Source organism: Daucus carota, chromosome 1 (assembly GCF_001625215.2).
Source record: "Daucus carota subsp. sativus chromosome 1, DH1 v3.0, whole genome shotgun sequence".
Classification (NCBI taxonomy): Eukaryota; Viridiplantae; Streptophyta; class Magnoliopsida; order Apiales; family Apiaceae; genus Daucus; species Daucus carota.
This window is the reverse complement of record NC_030381.2, coordinates 21972184-21995340: the sequence shown is the minus strand read 5'-3', so window position 1 is coordinate 21995340 and position 23157 is coordinate 21972184. Positions and strand designations below refer to the sequence as shown.

The window sequence follows — 23157 nt, the reverse complement described above, 5'->3', positions numbered from 1 at the left end:
GTGTTGCATATGATTTATTTTTTATTTAAGTCGGTTTCTGCCTATTTACACGAACAGATGTTTTTCAGCTTAATGTCAGAAGAATTTTAAGCTTATGACTTAAATCCTAAACAACCTCTTAGTATTATTGTAAAAGTCGATGATTGATCTTCGTTGCTCACCAAACGGATTAAATATTTGATTATGTATAATTAATTATTTTATTAATTCCTGATTAGCTTTTGTTCCTTACTTTATTAATTAAGTCTGATTAATGATTCTTACAATACTCGAATTTAACACTAAAAAATATTCTATATGTTAAATTTATACTCCCTCCGTTTCTATTTACTTTTCTCGTTTGAAATGTCGGGACTGTTCATAACATGAGACAAATTACTAATTTACGTCTCATCTATAAGACTAAATATAGTCATGAGTGATCTTGTTGGATTCGTATTCATAAGTATTTTAATACGGTGAAATTTTTATATTTAATACTAATACGAAACTAAAGATATTAATGATTAGAAGTGTGCGTTGGCAAACGTGAAAAGTACAAATGGGAAAAGTATTAAGAGACGGAGGGAGTACTAAAAGTGCCTTCACAAGATTTAACATAGATATTTACTCAAAATTTATTTGGTAATCACCGAAAAATACAGTAGTTTTATGTATGCATTTTTTCCTAAACGGCTTTTGTTTGATAGCATACTGGCCGGCACAAAGGCACTAAGAACTGAAATATCCGCGTAGAAATTCCACAAAAATCGATAGTTCAACCCATGACACTGGCGTCGCCATCTTCTGGACTCTACTACATCTGCACCAAAAGTCTTCCTAAGCTCCCATATCCTTTCACATACACCACAACTACCAATCACATTATCTCATATAGGCATCCCACTATATTAATAATTTAATTATTTTTTATTACAAATTGTTAATCATTCCACTAATTAAAATACCCATTACTCTCTTGTATATAACCCTCTAAACTAGGGCCTTTCTCAATATCCACACTTGTTTTACATGGCTCCACTTCTGAGACCAATCTTTCTTGCTCTTGCATGTCTTCTGATCACCTGCTCTTCCATCCGAGCTGCCACTGCTCAAGCTCACAGCAATGAAGGGTATTTTAGTAATCGAAAATTACTCGAAATTCGACAAGACGAAGATGGTGCAGGCAGGGCAATTGGCGAAGCTATGAGTGATCATGACTTGCCAATCAATAAGAAGAAGATAGCAAACAATAATGTCTCGTCGAAAAACCAGACCAAAATCATCAAAGAGGGTTCATTAGCCAAAAACAAAACCAAACTCATCAAACCAACCACAACTTCAGCCTTAACAATCAAAACCCAAGTCAAGAAGCTCAATTCCACCTCAAAACCATCAAATTCGACCAAAATTTCCTCCCTCCAGTCCAAACCCAGTGACACGCACAAACAACCATTACAACATTCCGCGTCTGTTGATATTCAAAATCCGATACAATCCATTTGGGCCGACGTGGAAATAAGCGACGATGATTTGATATCCGAATTCACCGATCTCACCACAAGATTTCAAGAGAATTTAATGCCCGATATCCAAAAAATCTCATCGACTTCGCAGGTTTATATCAAAAAAGCCAATAAGCAGATCACAAAAAACGTTACACCCCTAGTAGGTAAAAAATACGCGCCGGCCATTGCGTCAGTAGTTTCTTGTGCATTCATTCTCATCCCTCTCATTCTCGTGTCCTTCATTTTCAACCGTATCAAAGCTTATTTTTCGCTCCAGAAAATATTAATTTTCGTCCATATTTATTTATACATATATTTTTTTATACTCTCTCTTTCGGCCTTGTTGACCGGTCTTGAGCCACTAAAGTGTTTCTACATGACTTGGCCAACCATGTACATTTTTATTCAAGTGGTGCAGACACTTGCTTACATGTTGTACCTTCTGCTCTTGGTAATGTACATGATTTTGGTGTTTTCGATGAATACTGGGCTGGGCTCGAAGGTGTTGAGTTTGGGCCAGGCCTTTGTGGGCTTTGCTGTTGGGTTACATTATTATATGACTGTGTTGCATATGGCATTGTTACATCAAGCGCCCAAGAGTAGCTGGAAGGTTCAGGCGGTTTATGCCACGTGTTTCTTTGTGATTTGTCTGTTGGATAGGGTGGAGAGGAGGAAGAAAGCTTACCTAGAAGAGGATGGTTCAGAGGGCAAAAAATGCTAGATTTAAATTATACTATTCTCGAGTTGTTCAAATTGTATATTAACCTGTGTCACTTTTCATTACAATATTATTGTAATTTTCTTCCAAGTTTCATGGCCATGGAGTCTTACACTTGAGAGTTACATACTTAAAGAAACAATAAAAGAATTACAGTTCAGAATTAGGATACCTTTGTAAGGCATAATTTATTTATTTTTTTGTAAGGTTGTAAGGCATAATTTTTGAAATTTATGAAAACACACTTACAAATTACAATAAAATAATATGTTATCTCATGCCCGTAAAGTTGATTACAGAGCCGATGATTATTTAGAGTAAACCCAGCACTGTCCCGGAACTTTCTTTTATAATATTGTTAAAAATCATGTCTTGGAGAATTACTTTGTATACTGTTTTTTCAATCTTATTTTCAAAAATACTACATTTTCTAATTTTATTTTCAAAAATACTACTTTCTCTAAAAAAATTCAAATATACTATATTTTTGAAAATATTTTCCAAAAATACGGTGGTTGCATATGCAACCATATAAGCAACTACAAATCCTGATTTCAAGTTCCAATTTTCAAATGTCATTTTCGACCTCATCTTTGGAATCGATATATATTGTATATGGTTGTATTTAGTTGCATATGGTTGCATTCAGTTGATTGATTGTAATCCAATGGTCCCGCCGCGAGGGGCACAACATTCATCCGTTGTAACTTACAGTTTTCAGTTGCATTTAGTTGCATATGAGATTGCATTTAGTTGTATATGAGTTTGCATTCAGTTGATTGTATTGCAATCTAATGACCCAACCAGGGGCACCCATAACTTACAGTTTTCATTTGCATTTAATTGCTATGCAACCTCATATGCAACGGAAAACTGTAAGTTACCACTCATGTATGGGTGCCCCTGGCGGGGTCATTAGATTATAATAGAATCAATTGAATACAACCTCATATGCAACCATATATGCAACTACAAATCCTGATTTCAAGTTCCAGTTTTCAAATGTCATTTTCGACCTCATATTTGGAATCCGTAAGGTAGTTTTTTTGAAAATAAGATTGGACAATGTAGTATTTTTGAAAATAAGATTGAAAACTTGGTTATGAATAAAAAAAGCCCTGAATTTTATTGATTTATATATCAATTTAACAAGAATTCAATATATATATATATATATATATATATATATATATATATATATATATATATATATATATATCAATTTAACAACAATACTTGTTCCTCATTATCATAATAATAAATTTTAAATAGGTTTTGAGGGAGAAAGTTTTTGAAAATAGAAGATGATTATAATATAATTATTTTATATGAACTAAATGATGACTAGTAATTTCTTAAAAATTAAAATACTATAAGGAAAATAGATTTTTTCGTCAGTCAATTTATTGTATATTTAGAAACTTGCCATTAATATATAATTATTTTTCTTTTTGTCACTAATGTTAGGTTCAGATTTTTTTTTGTTACTAACGTTAGCTTTGGATTGATTATTAACATTATAATATTTTTTTTAGCATTAGGTCTGGATTTGATTATTAATATTATATTATTTTTTTTGGTATTATTAAAATATAGTGATAATCTGTAATATTATGGTGATATAATATATGTCTACAACTTTATATATAATATTGTCTCCTGGAGTTTATCTTTGAGTACGATAGTTTACTAATTCTATTATTAATTTTGCTTGAGTAATATTATTAATTTTTCTTTTGGGAGTCCAAATCTAGAATTTTAACTAAAATTCAAATTAACAAACAGACCATAAATATTTCCAACGCGGTCTAATTATATTAGAGCATCTCCAATGCAGAGTTTTAACATTTGCATGTCAGCTCATATACTTATATGTAAAAAAAACACTAACTCCAGAGACATGTTAACAATATTTTTAAATGATCTATATCATATCTCCGTCATTTTCTTTTAAAATTTAACTCAAAAAACATTTACCTCTGCTCCATCCAACCTAGGTGTCTATATTATATTATATATGTATTATGATATTATAATTCTATTATATATATTTGTATAACTTTTTATTTTTATAATTTAATTTTATGTATTGTTAAGTGTAAAAATATTTATAATAAAAAATAATATAATAAAACTAATATAACTTATATAGTTATTTAATGTCAATTGTGACAAAGAAAATTAGTAAATATTTTACATAATATAAGTAAGTTTTGTTAATTAGTTTTTTCAAGTTATTATTTTTATAGGAGTATCAGTATATATATTTTTATTAATTATATTTTTATTTTCACCTGTATTAAATAAAAAATAATTAACTTTCTAATTTTGATTTTCTCAAACCCTTTTTATCAAAAGATAATTAGCTTAAAATATTTCACTTTAACTTTGATTCTTGTCCTTGTAAATTTTATTTTTTTATTTATAGCATATAACATTCTACCTTAAATCATTTTTACAATATTTAAATTTAAATATTTAAGGTACTGTTATTATTATTGCAAGTATATATGTATTATTTATGGTTTTTTTATAAATAATATTGTTATGTAATATTATGTGAAAATGTTATTTTATTATCAATAAAATTTTTAAAAAATTATAATATAATAATATAAAAATGTTAAATTATTACAATTAATCATTATTTATTATAGATATTATTTTGTTTTCAATAATATAGAGTAACAATTAAATAAATTTTTTATTGTATATTTATAATTGACATTTAAAATAATATTTTGAATATAGCTAATTGTTTTAGCTAATATCCACGGGAGAAAAATCCTTACAGACTCAATTTTTTTTAGCTAATTATGTTTTAGCTAACAGTTTCATATTTAGCGTCGGAGATACTCTTGCGGTATATATTTTGAGAAAAACGGAAACCTTTAAAAGCGGCGGTTCATACCCAACCCGATTATTTGCGCGCGCACACTCTATCCTTTAAAAAGGTTTAAATTAATAATATTTCAGTTTAATTTCAAATTAGTTAGATAATATTTGGATTTACAGGTTGAATTGGACGATGAAACCGCTCTAACCGCTCTCATTTTCTTCTCTCCCATCTTCAAGATTTCATTCATATTTTCAGCGGCTTTGTGCGGCACATGTAATCACATGTTTTGGATATTTATGGATTCTGAATGATTAAACAATGGACCCATCATGGACAAACGGAACTGTTTAGAAATCATAAACTTTTTCTGGCACATGGGTGTTGGTTTCATTTAATATCATATTCGAGGCAGAGTCCATTTTCAAGTTATCATCTTCTGAAAAGCGTTCAAATCATTCAATTGGTGGAGAACATTGGTCACACGTAAGTCCCATGTAACAAAATCATGGGCAAAGGTAAGTCCCGTGTAAAGAAGGCCATGGGCTAAGATACTACGTTTATATTGTATCACACACTATTTTATTTATTGTTGTGCACTAAGCCGGTGGTCTTCACAGAAACAGGCTCTCTACTTTAAGGGTAGGAGCAGGGCTGCCGGCTGCGTACATTTTACCCTCCTCAGACCCTGCTCTAAGCGGGAATACTGAGTAGGTATGGTTAGGGGTGTAAACAAACCAAACGGTTCGTGAACTACTCGAGCTCGGCTTGTAAAATATTCGAATTTGATTCGGTAATAATCGAGCCGAGCTCGAACTCGAGCTATTTGGATGTTTTACCGAGCCGAGCTCGAGCTTCAAATCACTCGGCTTGTAAGGTTCGCGAACCTTATCGAGCTTCTATTATTTTTTAATTTTTTTTATTATAAATATTTTTCACAAATATATTTAATATTTTATTTATAATTTATATATTAATCGAATCGAACTCGAGTCGAACCGAACATATTTCGAGTTTTTGTCAATATTTGGTGACTCGATTCGAGCTTTCGAGCCGAACTCGAGCCTATCGAACTATTTACAAGCCGAGCTTCGAACTTAAAATTAAAGGCTCGGTCGAACTCGAGCTCGAGCCTGAGCCTCAGCCTCGAACTTTTTAGTCAAGCTCGAGCCGAGCCTGGGAGTGTTCTGACTCGGCTCGGCTCGATTACACCCCTTAATTATAATATGGTACTCTATCCTTTAAAAGCGGGGTTCATACCCAACCCGATTATTTGCACACAAACACTCTATCCCTTTTCCCGGCAATTAAAACCCTCCCTGGAGCCACTTCTTTCTTAGACACGCCCCCACAAATTTCACTCTTAATTCATAAAGGTACGATCTTTCTTCTGTCACATCAAATTTACATGTTTCATTACCAAACCCTAGCCTATTTTTTATGATGCCGTTTCAGATTATCTACTTGAATTCTTGGTAGCCCAGTGGCTTCATTCTTATTTTGGGTGATTAATTTCTTGTCATGACTTATGATAGTTCTGTATTGTTTTGTGTTTCTTGGATTTGGGTATTTCTTGAATTGGTGAAATACTGTCTTGAAATATATTAGTCATATATGTAATTAAATTCTTATGAGCCCAGTAGCATAATTCTTTTTTTGTGTGGTTAAATTACATGATGTTAGAATTTGGTTTTTCTTGATTTGGTGAATATTGTCTCTGAAATTCTACATTTGTGATCTTTTGTTGTTCTAAATTTGTGATCTTTTATTGATTTGTATATTGGATTGGATTTAATATGCTACAGTTGTAAGCAATGTTTATTAACTAGATACATTTCGCGGTTTTGGAACGGTTATATTGAATTAATGATTGAGCAGATTGTTAGGTCACAGTCATATTTAATAATGTGGTTAATTTTCCTGCGGTGATTAAGAAGTAAACTAGAATAGGGAAGAATAAAATGAGTCGCACATGAGGCGTTTGTATTCTCATATTTAATAAATGGGGTTAATTTTCCTGTGATGATCAAGAAGTAAATTAGAAAGGGTGAAAAGAGGAGTCGGACATGAGGTGTTTATATTCTCGTGTGTGTTTATCATGTGGACGGTAAACTTATAAGGCTGATTAAATTTTTCTGATCTTTTGCGGACCTTCTGATCACAAAATTGCATTTTAAGTTCTAACGTCTGGACTGTGTGTTTACGTTTATTGTCTACTAACAGATGTATAATTTAATGTAACCTGTATATTGACATCTGTTATGGAAAATAGTTTATGTTTCCTGATTCCGGAACATGTTAACTTATGTGTCGTACAATGACATATATTCAGTTGGCCCTTGTTTGAATGTTTGTCCATCATATCTGAATCTAAAGTTATTTAGGAATGGGGACTCGTTATAAATTACACTTGACAGGAGCTTCTCAGAATAAATAAGGTTTCCTTTATTCCATTTAAAGTAGATAGCAGGGATACTTGGATTATCCAATGTAAAATACTTGGATACTTGGGGATACTCGGATGCTTGCACGACTTTACCTATAATATGTTATTTTATATTTAATTTTGAACTTAGATTGTATTAAGATTCGATGTCTATATTTGCTTATACAAAAATGAAACTTTTAACTTAAGTATACATTTGATTCAATTCGCCAAATTTTTATTAATTTTGTTAATATATTTTGTTATTACATAAGATACATATTTTATGGTATTATTATATATGTCATGTACTCGTATCACCCCGCACCTGAATCTTTGTATCATCATATTTTTCAAATCTATGTATCCCGCATCCTGCACTCGTTTCCTTGTTTTTTAGAATATATAATAAGGCCTGATTTGCATTCTCTGTAATTTTCTTCATGTATCTTTTTTTATCGGTAACTATCTTATTATTTAAAACCTGTGAAAGTTTTGCTTCCTAAATTAAACCTGAAAAGATAAAGTATTATGATATTTTCATAGCAGAGACCAGAGTCAAAAATCATTTTCTCCAGTGCTACTGATTAGTAAATATGTCTTAGTCTGCACCTTTTTTTCTGGCGTACATTCAGGTTTTCTTAATCTTCTAAAGTTTCTGGCTTGGTAACAACCTTTGAATTTTGATATTCATGATCTTATTTTTTTTGTGTTAATTAGTTTCATATGCCTCTACTTCCACTAGTAAATCTATTGCTTGTAATAGCTGAAAGTAGCTGCAACTTTTATAGGCATAACGGGATAAAAAAAATGTTTTAGTTTTTATTATATATATTTTGTAACCTTTTAATAATATTCTGTGATGCTGCTTTCAGTTTCGAAGAATGTAAGTAGTTGCATATATGTGTTTTCGTTTCCAAACAGAAGCCAGTATGTAAGAGCAGAAAATTATTCCAAACGCCATCAATCTTCTTTTCTTAAGGATTCTGAAATAGGTTTTCAAACTGAAAGTATAACCCAGAAGTTTTTTGCTTATCTTCTATCAAGATAGTATTTAATATTATCCCACCATCTGACTCTTAGGTTTAGAAGTTCTTTCTTTAGGAACAGAAAATGAACCAAAGGCAACAGTTGGAGGAAAACAAACATGATGATGATGCTGCACTTTCCAATTTCTTGGCTTCCTTACTGGACTATACCCCCACTATACCAGATGAATTGGCTGAGCATTATCTGGCCAAAGGTGGGTTTCAGTGTCCAGACGTACGACTTGTTAGGTTGGTAGCTGTAGCTACACAGAAGTTCATTGCAGATGTTGCTAGTGATGCTCTTCAGCACTGTAAAGCAAGACAAGCTGCGGTAGTCAAAGATAAAAGAGACAAGCTTCAAAAGGATAAACGCCTGACCTTGGCGATGGAGGACCTTTCGAAAGCGCTGCAAGAGTATGGTGTGAATGTCAAGCATCAGGAGTACTTTGCTGATAGCCCTTCTGCTGGGTTGGATGCTGCCTCAAGAGACGAATGAGAAACTCTACCTAATTTTTACATCATCTGCCTTCAGTAATTTGGTTGGAAATGAATGCGGCATCATGGGCAGGTACTGAAATACTTTGTTTTCTGGACCATGTCTGTTATCTCCAAATTGTATTTACATTTTAGTCCAATTTCTCACCCGAATGCAAGGAAAACTGTGAATCAAGATATAATGTTTAGTTGGGTGTTCATGGATTCGTAATTTTATGTATTGTGCCTTATTCTTTATGTTTGGGTATATTTGCCAACTTAAAAAGTTTATCTTCTAAGCAGTATCAGTAACCAAGTATAGTAATATACCAGGTTTTCATATTTGTTTAGTGTACATTCAAGAAGTACACTACATCATTGGAGAACTTTGTTACATTGCCATTTTAAGTGAAAAAGATAAATATTTCACATGAATACAAGAAGAGAAATAACAGGCAAACTTATTGTTGACTGAGTACAGACTGAAAAATGTGATATGATATAGAATTTTACAGGAGATTGTTCATCTTTTAGTTTCACGTGATAATGAAACTTCCGTTATAATTAGTGTTAGTACTAGGAAGTATTTTAAGAACCTGATAGGGGAACATGTCAAATTTTGATTGAAGCCATTTGTTGAATATTCATGGGGAAGCAATCTGAAGGTGGTCCACTATAAGCCCTTTGAGCTATTACATAGTTAGCAGCTTCAGTAGTATGATAGGCATCCCAAAACAGATGTGAATTCCTGTTGTAACACGGAGGCTGAAAAGGCATACAAGTTAATTGCCCTTGATTTCTTCCTGATCCGCAACAGCCTCTACTTACAACACTTAATCCTGTTCTCGTGCACACAAAACACTATGAGTTTACTTCCGAAAAGATTTGTCAAATATGTTGGGTCGAAAAAAGTATTCAATTTTTATTTTTTCCTGCTAAGCTGTATTTAATTAGTTCTTACCGTATTTACTTGGATTATAAATCATGTCACCAACTACACCATAAATGTTGCCATATACAAAAACTGCTCCAGGGTGATCTCTGTTCAATGAGATGGCTAGTGAACGTAGCCCCTCGTTGAATGTACCAAGAATCTGATTTACATAGTCCACACACTTTCCTGGTGGAGGTTGGCCTATGGCCAGTTGGCTAGGGATGCATCCAAGAGGAGGGACTCCTGCTAGGTAGAATTTTCGTAAGCCTGCACTATGCAGTGCCTGTACATGACATATTCGACTTTATAGTGCTAAGGTAGATACATTTACTATTAGCTTGATGAGTGAGACAGTATAGTAATAGATTTACTTACAACAATTTGCCGAGCATAGCGGTCAAGGAGAAGGTTGGCGAAGTCAGGGGGTGAGTATCGAAAGCTGGAAGGATACATGGAAGGCATGAGGTAATTGTTGATGTAGTCGTTGCTACCAAACACCATAACTGTGAAAGAGTTTGCAAGGTATTTAGTGAGGTCTTCTGGTGTCATCAGTATTCGAAGTTGGTCTAGTGTAGTCTGAAAATTCACTACTTGTTGGCTCAACGTGAATCGTTCTATCTGCATGAGTATACCGTTTCACCAGCAAAAACTAGATTCTTAACTTTATGGTATTGATCAACTAGAAATTATCACATTGCACGAAGTTTTCATTTTTGATTGTCATAGTAAGAGAGGTAGGAGTAATATTACATAGTGTTTTCCTGTATCTTCCAGGATGCCTGAGGCTGCTGAAGCGTAACTGACTCCTCCACTGAGTCTGTCCCCGGTTGTTGCTGGATCTGCAAAGGGAGGAGGCGCTGGGATTCCCAGCATCTCTCCTGCAACTAAATTTGTTAAGGTATAAATTTGTTAAGGGTTGAGCATTTGGGACTCAGATTTCATAAAATGATAGTTCATATGATATTTGCTCATAAATATGACTATTCGCATGCGGCTTCATTTGAATGCTGAAGTAGCTACTAAGACTTAACATTACCCATAAAATCGACGACGGTTCTGCCATTACAGAATCTGCCAGTAGGAAGTCCGGAGATGGAATCACAGCCATATGGATAGTAATTTGCTTTAGCAATAGAATTGATAAAATTGTTGTTGCCAGTGTCGACAATCGAATCTCCAAACACAAACATGGCTGGAACCTCTGAAGCTTCTACAAATGAATCATGGATCGAGCAGCGGAGAAACAGCACCAGCAACATTATCAACTCATAGTTCGAAACCATATCTCTGTTTCTTAGTTGATATCAGCTTTGTTCGAGTGAAGTAGTTGATATAAATATCGTAAAGCTGAAAAAAAGTTGTTAAGCAAGTATGGAGATAGGTCATGCTATGTCATTTGCAAGTAAAGTAGTTGAGATTTTGAAACCGTCCATTTCAAACGGTTAGGGTTCAAAACAGAAGACAATAATTTATCATGTTCTCTTCGTAAAAATGCTTGCCTTTTTAAATTTTCGAACTCTTCCAACTTCTTCTTTAACAAAAAAATAATGAAATGCAAGATTGAAATACTCACGCACAAATGTGTTCTATTTGTAGACCAGGAGTAGGAGTGCATGTTTTCCATTGATGATCTTGGACAAAAGAAAAGAGTCTGTCCAGCGTTCAGAAACCCATCCAAAAACGGCTGTTCAGGCTAAATTTAGTGGAGAGCTCACTTTAATATGATAATAAGTAATGTAATCTTCCTACAGATTTTCTTACAAACTTATAGCGGATCGACAAATATAACCATAGGAGGTTGACTATAATTATGGATAACAGATGGCGATGGTTGGAGCGCGAATTTTTTGAAGCTATTAGCTATAATTTTTATTTTTGGTATGACAACTAAGATTTTAGCAAAAGGGTCTCCGTGGTTGGAGATACTCTAATGCAAGCATTTAGCAGAACATATGGGCGCGCTTTAGATTGTGCTACGGAAGGTAGTTTCTGTTATTGATACACGATGCCAATTATATATAAAGATTTGAATTATAATCTTATAAATGCTTTTCTCTCAATACTTATATTTCCTCCGCTTTCATATCGTATCAAATTTCTAAGAGATTCCCGTCTTTCTAATCACAGTGATCCTGATTTATTTACATGTACTCGCTTTTGTCGTGAAATCCTCCCTCATCGAATGATTTGAGCCCTTCTCCAATCAAACTCCAATCGAGAAATCATAAAACTCATTCATTTGATTCTAATATAAAATTACACTAAGTGAAATGATACGTTTGCATAAAAATAAAAAGAGGAAGTGATACAATATCAATGGACAACTGTTATTAATTGTCCGAACAACATCGTATATGATGACTCTGGAAGTAAGAACCGTGCTCCTTTCCGTTTTTGACGTCTCTTCACTTGCAATCTCTTCGATCCAAATTTATGGTAATTAAAGTGTAGGAAATTCAGTGCAGGAAATTTAATGATTATATTGTATATTAGATATTGTGGGTGTTTGGCACGGGCTTATAAGCCCGGCTTCTGAATTATAAGTTAGAAGCACTTGTACCGTTTGTGTAAGAAGTCAAGAAGTACTTAAAAAAAAGCTACGATTACTAGCTTTTGTCTTATGGCTTCTACTTATTTCTCAAACACTTTTATCACTTATAAGTCTTAACTTGCTTCTAACTTCTACTTCACTTTTTTACTTTAAGCAATAAGCACTTATTTTAAGTTCACCCAAACGGCCCCATAATATAATTAAAAGATGCAAGTAATAGTTATGGTGGTGTAAATTGATGGAATTGATTCAATTGAACAATATAATTAGGCATGTGTGTGGGTATAACTCTATAACTCTATATTGTGTGTCGGGTCTGTGAAGGAACATTGGATTTAGGAAGATTAGAGATTTTGTATGTGATGATGAAATAACAGAGAAGGAGAGGGCACACGGATGACAGTTGCAAGGACGTGCGTTTATTAAAATTTACATTATCATAAATATATCATTGTAAAAGAAACGTGCGTTTGTTGGATTACAGGTAAAAAACTGCTTACAAATTCTCAAAGCAAACATCTGAACAACAACGTTGCAAAAACTTGGTACGCCCTACTTTAGTCGTGGCAGGAATGATTACAACGCACCTCACAAACACCAACTCAAATATTATAACTAAGGGAAACAGATCAAACATATGGATACACATATAGATATATTTAAAAGAATAAGAACATGAAAAAATGGAGAGGCAAGTACTTAAATATGGCAGATTATGTTGTTTAAATCTAAAAAGAAGATATGAAAATGTACGCTAAGATGAGTAGGATTGAACAAACGATGGTGGAATTGACAATGGAGTGCTGGAGGGGCAACGACAGTGACGGGAGGAGAAAGAAGCAGCAAATTTGGAGAGAAATGTAGAAAATAAAGTACTAATGGTTGTATTTATACTTTTTGAAAAAATAGCTTTAATAATAAATGAAAGTTGATGAACTACAATACAAGTGACTTTTTGAAAAAATAGCTTTAATAATAAATGAAAGTTGTTGAACTACAATACAAGTGTTACCCAGCCAAGGGATTCTAAAAGTCATTAACATAGCGGACGCAAAGTCGAGGGACACCCACGATTCAAGATGTATACATCAATGTGCAACAATGAGAACATGGAAGGATGGAACTGTTAGAAGTAGTTAGATATCTCCAATGTTTCTAATGTTAGAAAGAACTAAAGGTAGTTATACCCAAAATACAATAAGGACTTGCTTGATGGGCCAACTCACTTGAACACGGAAGATATGATGTTAGGGTCAGGAAATTATCAAAATTGGGCTTCTCAGGAAGTGGGCTCGCCCACTTATATAGCGCCTCCAACAAAGACCTCCAATTTGGGTGTACCCTGATTGGAAGTAGAACTCTTCGATATGGAAATGATTAGTATGAAAATTCGAAGAGCGGGAGAAGTCATCTCATGTTTAAGAGGACGTCTTTAGATATAGATGAGTTTTGTCGTCGAGGTTGGAAGACCATACTCTGTATTCTGGTGAACCATCCTCATTAAGAAGTATTGAGATATTGTCGAGAGAGTCTTATTCTGTATTCTGGTGGGTTGTTCTTACTAGAGAGCTTGAAAGATCTTCTCATGAATATATTTTTGAAGCCCTTGCTATAGAGTTAGTGGTTATCCTCATCAAGGAGTAAGGGCGCACCCTAGCAATTGGAGTAAGTTATGGAGTGGCGGTAAAGTTGAGCCTGAGAAAGTCCGAGCCCAAATATAATTTGAAAGGTCCTGGACCGACCGAGATGTTTCGAGACCCATGACTAGGCCTCATTGCTTTGGGGCCCTTCTAGAAAGGTGATAGAAGGGAAACCGAATCCTAGTATGTTTCTTTGGACAAAAACTATGTACGGCTTGAGCCCAAGAAACAGGGGGTAAGTAGGTATATTATAGGTAGTTTCAATTTTTGAGAAAGGGAGACTTGTGGAAAAACCCTAATCTTCTTTACAATTACGAATGTCAGCCTACAATCTCAGTCGTCGCCACATATCTCGATTACAGTAACAACCTCAACTTTGTTGACTCCTGAATTTCTCCGTTAACAAATCAGTTTTCATTTTATAAGGTCATATTTGAAATCATGTCGTCTAATAATCGGCATTGTGGTTAACTTAGAAACAGTTGATTGCTTATTAGTGACAAATTATTTATAAGTAAAAAGTAATTTTTAATTTATATGTTTGGATTTTTTTGAATATTTATAACTTATAGGGTAAAAAAATTATTAATATAATAATATATTATAAATTATCTTTTATAGTAGTCCTTTACATTTCTGTAAAATCAAAATGTAAAAATAAAAATAAGTTGATAACAAAAAAACGAGCATTTTCAACTTGTAATATTCGTGCTTATAAGTCGAAAATTGAATTATAAATTTTCTATACAAACAATACCAATAAATTGCTTCTCATTTATAAGTCCAGAAGTTGGTCTTTTAAACTCAGACGAACATAACCTAAATATATCCCTCTAAAAAAAAGTATGAAAATATATAATTTTCCCAAAGATTAATCCTACCTTGATAAGGACTTGCGAAAATTTGTAAATAAAAGTTAAATTAAACGTCACCTAGCTCCCACAGAATAACGCCAATTTAGGCTTGGTATTGCTGTTATAAAAAGCAAAAAAAAAAAAAAAAAAAATTTAACTCCAAAGCTACTTTCCGGAAAAAGGAGGTTCTCCAGGTTTCGGAGAAAGTTGACTTTTAATTTTAGAAAAAACAGTCGTAGGTCAAAACTCATCGAAAACGTTACAAAATAGTATATAAATATCAAAAAATTATTAAGTAATTGTGTAATTTATTCATCACCCTTTTTACTACACATTTTCTATAACGCCCTCACAAAACAGATGATTGATTGTTCGAGCAAATCAGCACGTCAAGCGCCGCAAAACCTGCCGAAATTCAAAAATCACACACATTATAATATTTCTCGGAATCATTTTTCTTTGCAGCCTTGTTCAAGATTATTAAGTTTTTGACGAGACTCTCGACCACAGAACAAATGTTTCCTTCTCAAAGTCAAATGCTTTTATTTTCTTCATCTTTTCCCAAGTCAATGGGGATGATCATAATTGTAGATGATGATCATTCTGCTCAGTAACTTGGTTTTATGCCCTACAATTCTCTCCATTATCACGTCCATATGTTTGGTTGCTTCTAACAAAATTTACACACAGATTGTTAACCTATTTACACACAGATTGTTAACCTCTACTCTCTTTACAACAATAATATTATATCACGATCGAGAGTTCAAGTTCTAATAGTAACATGTATCGAAGTTGAAGTAAAAAATCATAAAATTTTACTTATCGTCCCAGCGTCTTATTTACGTTTACTGTTTACACGTATTTTAAGACTTCTAAAAAGTATAGTTGTATAATATCTTTTTAAAAAATTTCATAAAAAAAATAAACATCAAATTCTATTTCAGAAAAAAAAGTTAAAAATTATTATGAAACTATATTCTAACTCAAAATACGTGTCAAAAGCTAACGTAAAGAACCTGGTGTCAAAAGCTAACGTAAAGAACCTGAGAATTTTTCTCTCACAAGTCCAGAGTTCATTAAAGTTCACCATTTTTAGTTTCTACATTTTCATACAAAAGTCGAGAATTCAAGTTTTAGCCGGAGCGTGCATGAATCCAATTCATGGGATCAACACCTATGACTAGCTACCATGCATATTAATTCTTAAGTAATACGTTAAACATGCATTATAAGTTTCGTAATGATGTTTACGAAACTAATAATGTCAATTGCCGACTTAAGTACTTTACTCTTGCATAGAGACAAACGTTTTAAGTTTTGCAAGTAACATTTTAATTAGTGCACTAAGAAAGTTTTGCACCACGATAATACTCCCTCCGTCCCTATTTATCTGTCCACTTTGGAAGTAAAAATTTGTCCCTATTTATCTGTCCATTTATACTTTCAAAACTAATTTAATGATAGTTTTTCAAATATATCTCCATAATTTCAATTTTCAAGGCTTGACTTATTTAAAACTTGGTTGAATTCATGTTTTCAAGACATAAAGTAGGGGTATTCCACCATTTTCAAGATATTAATTAGAGGTATTTAATGAAAAAGTTCATACAATCAATTATTCCTTGGTATGTGTTTTTTTTTTCAAAATGGACAGATAAAAAGGGACGGAGGGAGTATAATACAGACACTAGTTTTACTGAAGATTTTGTCGGCAACAATGGAACATATGTGCATTTTCAGCTTATTGTCAACTTAATCTCCTTTGTTTGAGATTAATGTCAACGCTAATCGTTTTAAGTTCTGATAATGTAGCTTCAAAACTTTTTTGATTATATTAATTAGACACTAATGCAGATCATAATGATGAAACACATATTACCTACTAAATACTGAGAATAAGTAACTGAAATTTGCTCCACTAGCTCAAGTTAGAGCAACCTCCACTGCTCCATAATAAGTTCAAACAAATAAGTACGAAACAAATATAATTTTATTAAACTATTCGTCAATACATGTCTAAAAGTATAAATTTATGCATTAAAGATTCGTCTAAGTATAAATATAATTTTTTATTGTGAGCAAGTAAATATAGAGAAAGTCCTTTTTCATTCTTGACTAAAACAGACATTATTTCGTTTTCGAGAGAAGATTTCTTCTAGCATTTATATTTTTGATTGAATACTACTCCCTTCATCTCATATTGTATAACCATTTTTATCTAGCACGGTTTTTAAAAATGAATATTTGACTTAATCTTAACAACACAAAAAAATAATGAGTACTATTAAATTAAGTTGGTTTATGAATGTGGGGTTGTAATAATTTTAAATAATTGTTATAAATGGAAGGCTCATTTTTTTGAGACATCCAAAAAAAAAAGTGATTCATATAAAATCGGACAGAGAAAGTAATAATATCTCGAGATCTCTTCTGAACGGAGTTCATATTTTATATCAGATTATTTGTCCAGGGTCCATTCAGATATTATATTAGATTATTTGCCCGGGGTCAAGTTTCATATTGAAGTGTTTAAACTTAGAATCTTAGAACCGCATTAATAGTCACTAAATGAAAGTAATTTAAATGTGTGAAATTGAACATATAAATGTGTTTTAAAATAGTACATATTTAAATATATATATGTTTGTGTGTGTATTTTTTTAATCAATGCGCACCTTATCAATTTTAATGAAACTAACTATATTTGATTGTTCTGACAAAAAAAATACATTTGATCCTTAATTCATGTCTCTCAATAGTGTGACGAAGTGATATATATGTGTGTAAATTTATTATAGTGCTGCAGAATCATGATATGTGGAAAAATTGAATATATCTATTATGATTTTATAACACTGTTATCAACGTATGTTATCAACATATACTGTAACAGGACTTCGATATATGACGAGCTGACCGATTGTGTATGTTTTGATTTATTATTACTACAGTTTACATGTACATATTATATGAGCTACATATGCACTGTAGCAGAATCTCATATTTTGTAATATTACATATAATGCAGCAGAATCTCGTGTCTTGTAAAATTATATTATTAAAATTAATAGAGATCACATGTTCTTGTAGGTTTGGTTTGCATTACAAATTGCATATATAATAGATTATTATGATGAGTAAGTAATAATTAATGATTATTATGATTTTTTAATAATGATTTATATATAAAATAAGATATCTTAAATAACATTTAGTTGTAATTTATATTTATATTAGCTACACAGATCAATAACGATTAAATTCATGTTCATCTAATAGATGTGTTTGATCTTCAGTTCTAATTTTAACAGTGGTTCTAATTTGAATCTCATCTATCCATTTATGATCTTTCAATATCAGAAAATGACGGGTTATTTGACATCACCCTCATAAACGATTTAAATAGTCATTTTCGGTATCTTAAAATTTGAAGCTTATTAAATTAATGGGCGACAAATGAAAAGCAGAAAGATTTGGAGTGACTAAAACACAGAAAAGCAAAGTTACCATGAATGATAATGAAGGGTGGCTAAAGCAGCAAAAAATTATAGTGGGAGAAGCTGTCGACCCCAAAAACTTGGCTCCAACCAATATGATCATTGTGCTTTCTCAATTCATGGCTAGTGTTTCTTACGCGACATTATTCACTGTCCATCAAAGCCTCGCATTACAGTGACTTGTCCAGTCATTGATTTCACATGCATATTTCCTTGTTTCCATAATTTTAATCGCATTGCTTATCGCAAACCAATTACTTTTTCACATGAATAATTTTTGTAATCAACATAATAAAGTTTCGATAGCATTCTATCAATATCTCGGTATAGGTTGGGCATAATTTTTTGTTTCATGGTCGTGGACTATGTAACTCTCACATCAATTAGTACTAGCAGTGCATCAAAGAAATAGTCATCGATTCTTTCAAGATTCACAATTATCATGAGCAAACACATTAATATCGAGGAACATTTTTTTGTTAGGTTACTAATACTTTGTATTTGTAGCTCTGTTATCATTCTATCTAATCAGGTTGAGGAGAAACGCTTTTTTCTTAGATTACTAATACTTGTAGGTTTCACGTAAAAAAATACGTTTTTCCAAACATAATACTCCCTCTGTCCCAATGAATTGTACACCAATTGTATACATTCCCAAAATAACAAATTTTTATAATATAAAACAGCATTACACCCAATACTTTCTTCCACTATCTCCATTTTATAATTATATAAACACCATTACACCCACTATTTTCCTCCACTAACTCAAATCTATTATTAAATATAAATGGGTCCCACCACTATACCCACTTTTCATCCAACTTTACTCATTTTTTACCCAATTCCTTGGTCTCCGTGACCCAACCATTTGTATACAAATGAACTGGGACGGAGGGAGTAGCGATCAATGTTTCCGATGATGAGGATGAATGTTAAGATTATTAAGACCCATGCAAGGTGTGTCGTCACTAAAAGTTTGTTTCTTTTAAAAAATTTCCATATATATATTTGTCAGCTTGTTGAATATACATGTACCAAGACATACTTATCTCATGTGTTACACTCAAGATTAGATTATGAAGATGCAACTATGCAAGAAGATTGTGCCTTGTCACTAAAATTTATCTTTTTATATATCTCAAAACTGATAATGTGGCCTAAATAGCCTGAATGAGAAGCTGAATATTGGGTTTGTGGGCCACTCCACTATTGCCAAAAGTCAACTTTCCTAAGAGAGAACCATAGTGTAATTTACATGCCAGATTACATTATAAATACCACCAAGGCACAAGCCATTTTGTAGCCTTATCTAATACTACTCTTCTGCAAGATTATAAATTCAAGAATTCTTTGACAAAAGGATTGTTTGTGAAGCAAATGATGAATGGAGAAGGTACGATGAAGAATTTGGAAGAAGAATCGATTGACTGGAGAGGAAGACCCTCCAAGTCTAACAAACATGGTGGCATGTCAGCTGCTGTTTTTGTTCTTGGTACCTCCATTTCTTAACCTGTTTTTACATTTCCATACATGGTGATCTGTTTACATACCACTTTCGGGTTCTCATTTGAGCACGACCCTGTACAGAGAGTACGATGTGGTAATATTTGTGGTTGTGAATGCAGGGTTACAGGCATTTGAGATGATGGCAATTGCTGCTGTTGGGAACAATCTCATAACCTACGTTTTCAATGACATGCACTATCCCTTATCCAAGGCTGCCAATATTGTCACAAACTTCGTCGGAACCGTTTTTCTGCTCTCCCTCCTTGGTGGCTTCCTTTCTGATTCTTATCTTGGGAGTTTTGCCACTATGCTCATCTTTGGATTCGTCGAGCTTTCAGTAAGTCCCTACCAAAACCATCAATTCTAAGCTTTTGGACGAACTGGTCACTCAACATGGTATCAGAGCTCGGTTATGTTATTATTTTAACGGTTCTTTTTTCATGTTTATGCAGGGTTTTATATTACTCTCGGTGCAAGCTCACTTTCCACAACTGAAGCCACCTAAGTGCAATATGCTATCATCAAGCGCATCAGCTGAGTGCGCGGAAGCAAAGGGCTACAAGGCTTTAATATTCTTCGTGGCCTTATATTTGGTAGCTTTAGGAAGTGGATGTTTGAAACCGAACATAATCTCACTTGGAGCTGATCAATTCACAAAACAGGACTCCAAGCAGTCCAGAAAGCTTTCCTCATACTTCAATTGTGCCTATTTTGCCTTCTGCATGGGCGAGCTTATTGCCCTTACGGTCCTCGTTTGGGTTCAGACACATTCGGGCATGGACGTTGGTTTTGGAGTCTCCGCGGCTGCCATGACTGTCGGACTCATTTGCCTCGTATCAGGAACTTCTCTTTACAGAAACAATAGGCCTCGAGGAAGCATTTTCACACCAATTGCACAAGTAAATAGTTTGAAACTTTACTTATACAATACTATTTCATGTGAAAGTAATTCTCTGTTCCAGTTCTTATAAAATTTTGTTCTTTTCTCAAAGGTTTTTGTAGCTGCAATCACAAAGAGAAAGCAGGTATGCCCTTCCAATGCGGATTTGCTCCATGGAAGCAAAACCATCGTGCTCCAACGCGTTTCTGCCTCATCTCCAGCCACCAGCACTCTTCTGCATACAGAAAAGTTCAGGTAGGCAGAGTGTAACTTGCACGCACACACAAAATAAACAAATAATCATGGTGGGACTGGGACAACTTTATATGTTTTTCTAACATTCTATCCAAGATTTTGGTTTGATCAAATGTGTTTGATTAATGAATTACATTAATTTTGTCAAAGCATAATATTCATAGTCTGAAAAATCTGCAGGTTCTTAGACAAGGCCTGCATCAAAACTGAAGATGGAAATGAGATGAAGGAAAGTCCGTGGAAATTATGCACCGTGTCACAAGTTGAACAAGTGAAGATACTTATTTCAGTTGTTCCGATATTTGCCTGCACCATCATCTTCAACACGATTCTGGCTCAACTGCAGACATTCTCAGTCCAACAAGGAAGTACCATGAACAAACGTCTCACCAAAAACTTCCAAATCCCCCCTGCATCTCTTCAAGCCATTCCGTATATTATGCTCATCTTTCTTGTGCCTCTTTATGAGACTGTTTTTGTTCCAATGGCACGACGAATAACAGGAAGAGACTCTGGAATAACTTCTCTACAGAGAGTTGGGATCGGACTATTTATAGCCACTTTCTCAATGGTCTCAGCTGCAATAGTAGAGAACAAGAGACGAAAATCTGCATTGATGAATGAAACTCTAACCATCTTTTGGATTGCCCCACAGTTTCTTATTTTCGGTTTATCTGAGATGTTCACAGCAGTTGGCCTCATTGAGTTCTTCTACAGCCAGTCTTTGGAAGGAATGCAATCATTTCTAACAGCCATGACATACTGCTCGTACTCATTCGGGTTCTATTTGAGCTCTCTTTTAGTCTCCTTGGTGAATAAGATAACGTCAGGCTCCTCTGGTGGTGGATGGCTCAGTGGCAATGATCTTAACACAGATAAGTTGGACCATTTCTACTGGCTTCTAGCTGCTCTGAGCTTCGTAAACTTCTTCAACTATCTGTTCTGGTCGCGATGGTACTCCTACAATCCGTCGTTGTCCCTCACCAGTCCTCCCAATCAACCTTATGCAGTACAAGAATCCAGTAAGAACTGTATCGAAACAAAACTGGCTAATTTACCATGAAATACATTTTTATGATCATCATCTTCGTCGTCGTCATCATCACCAGATCTAGTCTTTCCACGCATGTTGGAATTCGAGTTTGTTTAAGGAAAAAGAAATACTGGAATCATGATCATGATAGCATATTAGCATTAGAGTATTCATGAACCTCTAGCACCTTTAAGCTAAGTTCTTAACTTTATTAATGTAATATTGTGATGCCTATGTCTACTTTGGTTAAGTTTTAAGATTCCCTAGTGTCTGATCTTTGGTCTTAGAATCTGTATGTACAAGAATGTTAGGTCTAATTCCATGAAAGACTTTCTCTGGATCTCTTTTGATTTTTTGTGCAAGTGGTGTAGGGTTTGTTAAATCTTTATGCTAAAAATTCACTAGTAAATTTTGGACAAAAATCTTATAACTTTTTTTGATGTGATTTGAATGACTGGAAATGTTCCCTGGAATATTCTACTTTTGGAATCATTTTCACCTTGAACAGCAAACATGTCTACTACATGTTTTCTGCTCCATTAAAATCCTTTCTTTACTGTTCCTTCTATGATTTACTGTCGTAGTGGGAATGTCCCGTCCGTGATTTCAGTGATGGTCGAATGTCTACTTGATATCCTGTTCCGCGAAACATAAATATTATGAAAAATAAGGATAAGTTGCGGAGATCTTCAGGATAATGTGTTTGTTTGCAGGCAACCTTTTTTACCGGCTATGGCCATTGGCCTGTGGCACTGTTACATTTCATGATACCTTCCACTTACATGTTTGCTAAAAGATTTAAAGGTTCCCCATTACCTATAGCTTTAAGCTGCACAAAATCGGTCCCATGCTCCATTACAATTTTAAAGTCAAGAATTTGTCTGAGGGTAGCACTTGGGAGCGGTAAGGTGGTTGGTTGATAGCATGACAGGACTAAGGAGTTAAGTTTTCAGATTTATAATTAATCCAGATTTAAACTCTATAAATCCAGATTTATAATACAATCCGGGCAAAATTCATCTACAATTAAAAG

At 33.6% G+C, this 23157-nt stretch overlaps 4 protein-coding genes across 5 annotated transcripts; 3 read left to right on the top strand and 1 right to left on the bottom strand.

Moving 5' to 3' along the window:
• Positions 1 to 950: 950 nt before the first annotated feature.
• LOC108213930 (uncharacterized) lies at positions 951 to 2371 on the top strand. Its single transcript, XM_017385720.2, has one exon. The coding sequence runs from the start codon at positions 1012 to 1014 to the stop codon at positions 2206 to 2208; it is 1197 nt and encodes a 398-aa protein (XP_017241209.1). The 5' UTR covers positions 951 to 1011; the 3' UTR covers positions 2209 to 2371.
• A 6208-nt stretch (positions 2372 to 8579) lies between these two features.
• LOC108194741 (transcription initiation factor TFIID subunit 10-like) lies at positions 8580 to 9226 on the top strand. Its single transcript, XM_017361819.2, has one exon. The coding sequence runs from the start codon at positions 8580 to 8582 to the stop codon at positions 8988 to 8990; it is 411 nt and encodes a 136-aa protein (XP_017217308.1). The 3' UTR covers positions 8991 to 9226.
• Positions 9227 to 9417: 191 nt separating this feature from the next.
• Positions 9418 to 11185, bottom strand: LOC108194555 (GDSL esterase/lipase At1g71250). Of its 2 annotated transcripts, none has more exons than XM_017361543.2 (5): positions 10939 to 11185; positions 10653 to 10786; positions 10278 to 10520; positions 9930 to 10185; positions 9418 to 9807 (listed from the first exon to the last, which is right to left on the bottom strand). In XM_017361543.2, exons 1-5 carry the CDS (start codon positions 11183 to 11185, stop codon positions 9581 to 9583), a joined length of 1107 nt encoding a protein of 368 aa, XP_017217032.1. In that variant the 3' UTR covers positions 9418 to 9580. The 2 variants fall into 2 exon arrangements, with proteins under 2 accessions (XP_017217032.1, XP_017217130.1); XM_017361641.2 differs by having other exon boundaries at positions 10653 to 10780.
• An 8549-nt stretch (positions 11186 to 19734) lies between these two features.
• On the top strand, positions 19735 to 22464 carry LOC108208514 (protein NRT1/ PTR FAMILY 4.4-like). The gene is made up of 5 exons (XM_017379051.2): positions 19735 to 19942; positions 20076 to 20293; positions 20409 to 20855; positions 20949 to 21091; positions 21272 to 22464. The coding sequence occupies exons 1-5, from the start codon at positions 19828 to 19830 to the stop codon at positions 22152 to 22154; spliced, it is 1806 nt and encodes a 601-aa protein (XP_017234540.1). The 5' UTR covers positions 19735 to 19827; the 3' UTR covers positions 22155 to 22464.
• The last annotated feature ends 693 nt before the right edge of the window (positions 22465 to 23157 follow it).

Coding starts and splice junctions, on each gene's coding strand:
- LOC108194741 (XM_017361819.2), top strand. CDS start 8,580: ATGAACCAAAGGCAACAGTTGGAGGAAAACAAACATGATGATGATGCT.
- LOC108208514 (XM_017379051.2), top strand. CDS start 19,828: ATGATGAATGGAGAAGGTACGATGAAGAATTTGGAAGAAGAATCGATT. Junction 20,856..20,948: donor TTTTCACACCAATTGCACAA/GTAAATAGTTTG, acceptor CTTTTCTCAAAG/GTTTTTGTAGCTGCAATCAC. Junction 21,092..21,271: donor CTGCATACAGAAAAGTTCAG/GTAGGCAGAGTG, acceptor AAAAATCTGCAG/GTTCTTAGACAAGGCCTGCA.
- LOC108194555 (XM_017361543.2), bottom strand. CDS start 11,185: ATGGTTTCGAACTATGAGTTGATAATGTTGCTGGTGCTGTTTCTCCGC. Junction 10,521..10,652: donor AAGATACAGGAAAACACTAT/GTAATATTACTC, acceptor ATACTCATGCAG/ATAGAACGATTCACGTTGAG. Junction 10,186..10,277: donor GCTATGCTCGGCAAATTGTT/GTAAGTAAATCT, acceptor TGTCATGTACAG/GCACTGCATAGTGCAGGCTT.
- LOC108213930 (XM_017385720.2), top strand. CDS start 1,012: ATGGCTCCACTTCTGAGACCAATCTTTCTTGCTCTTGCATGTCTTCTG.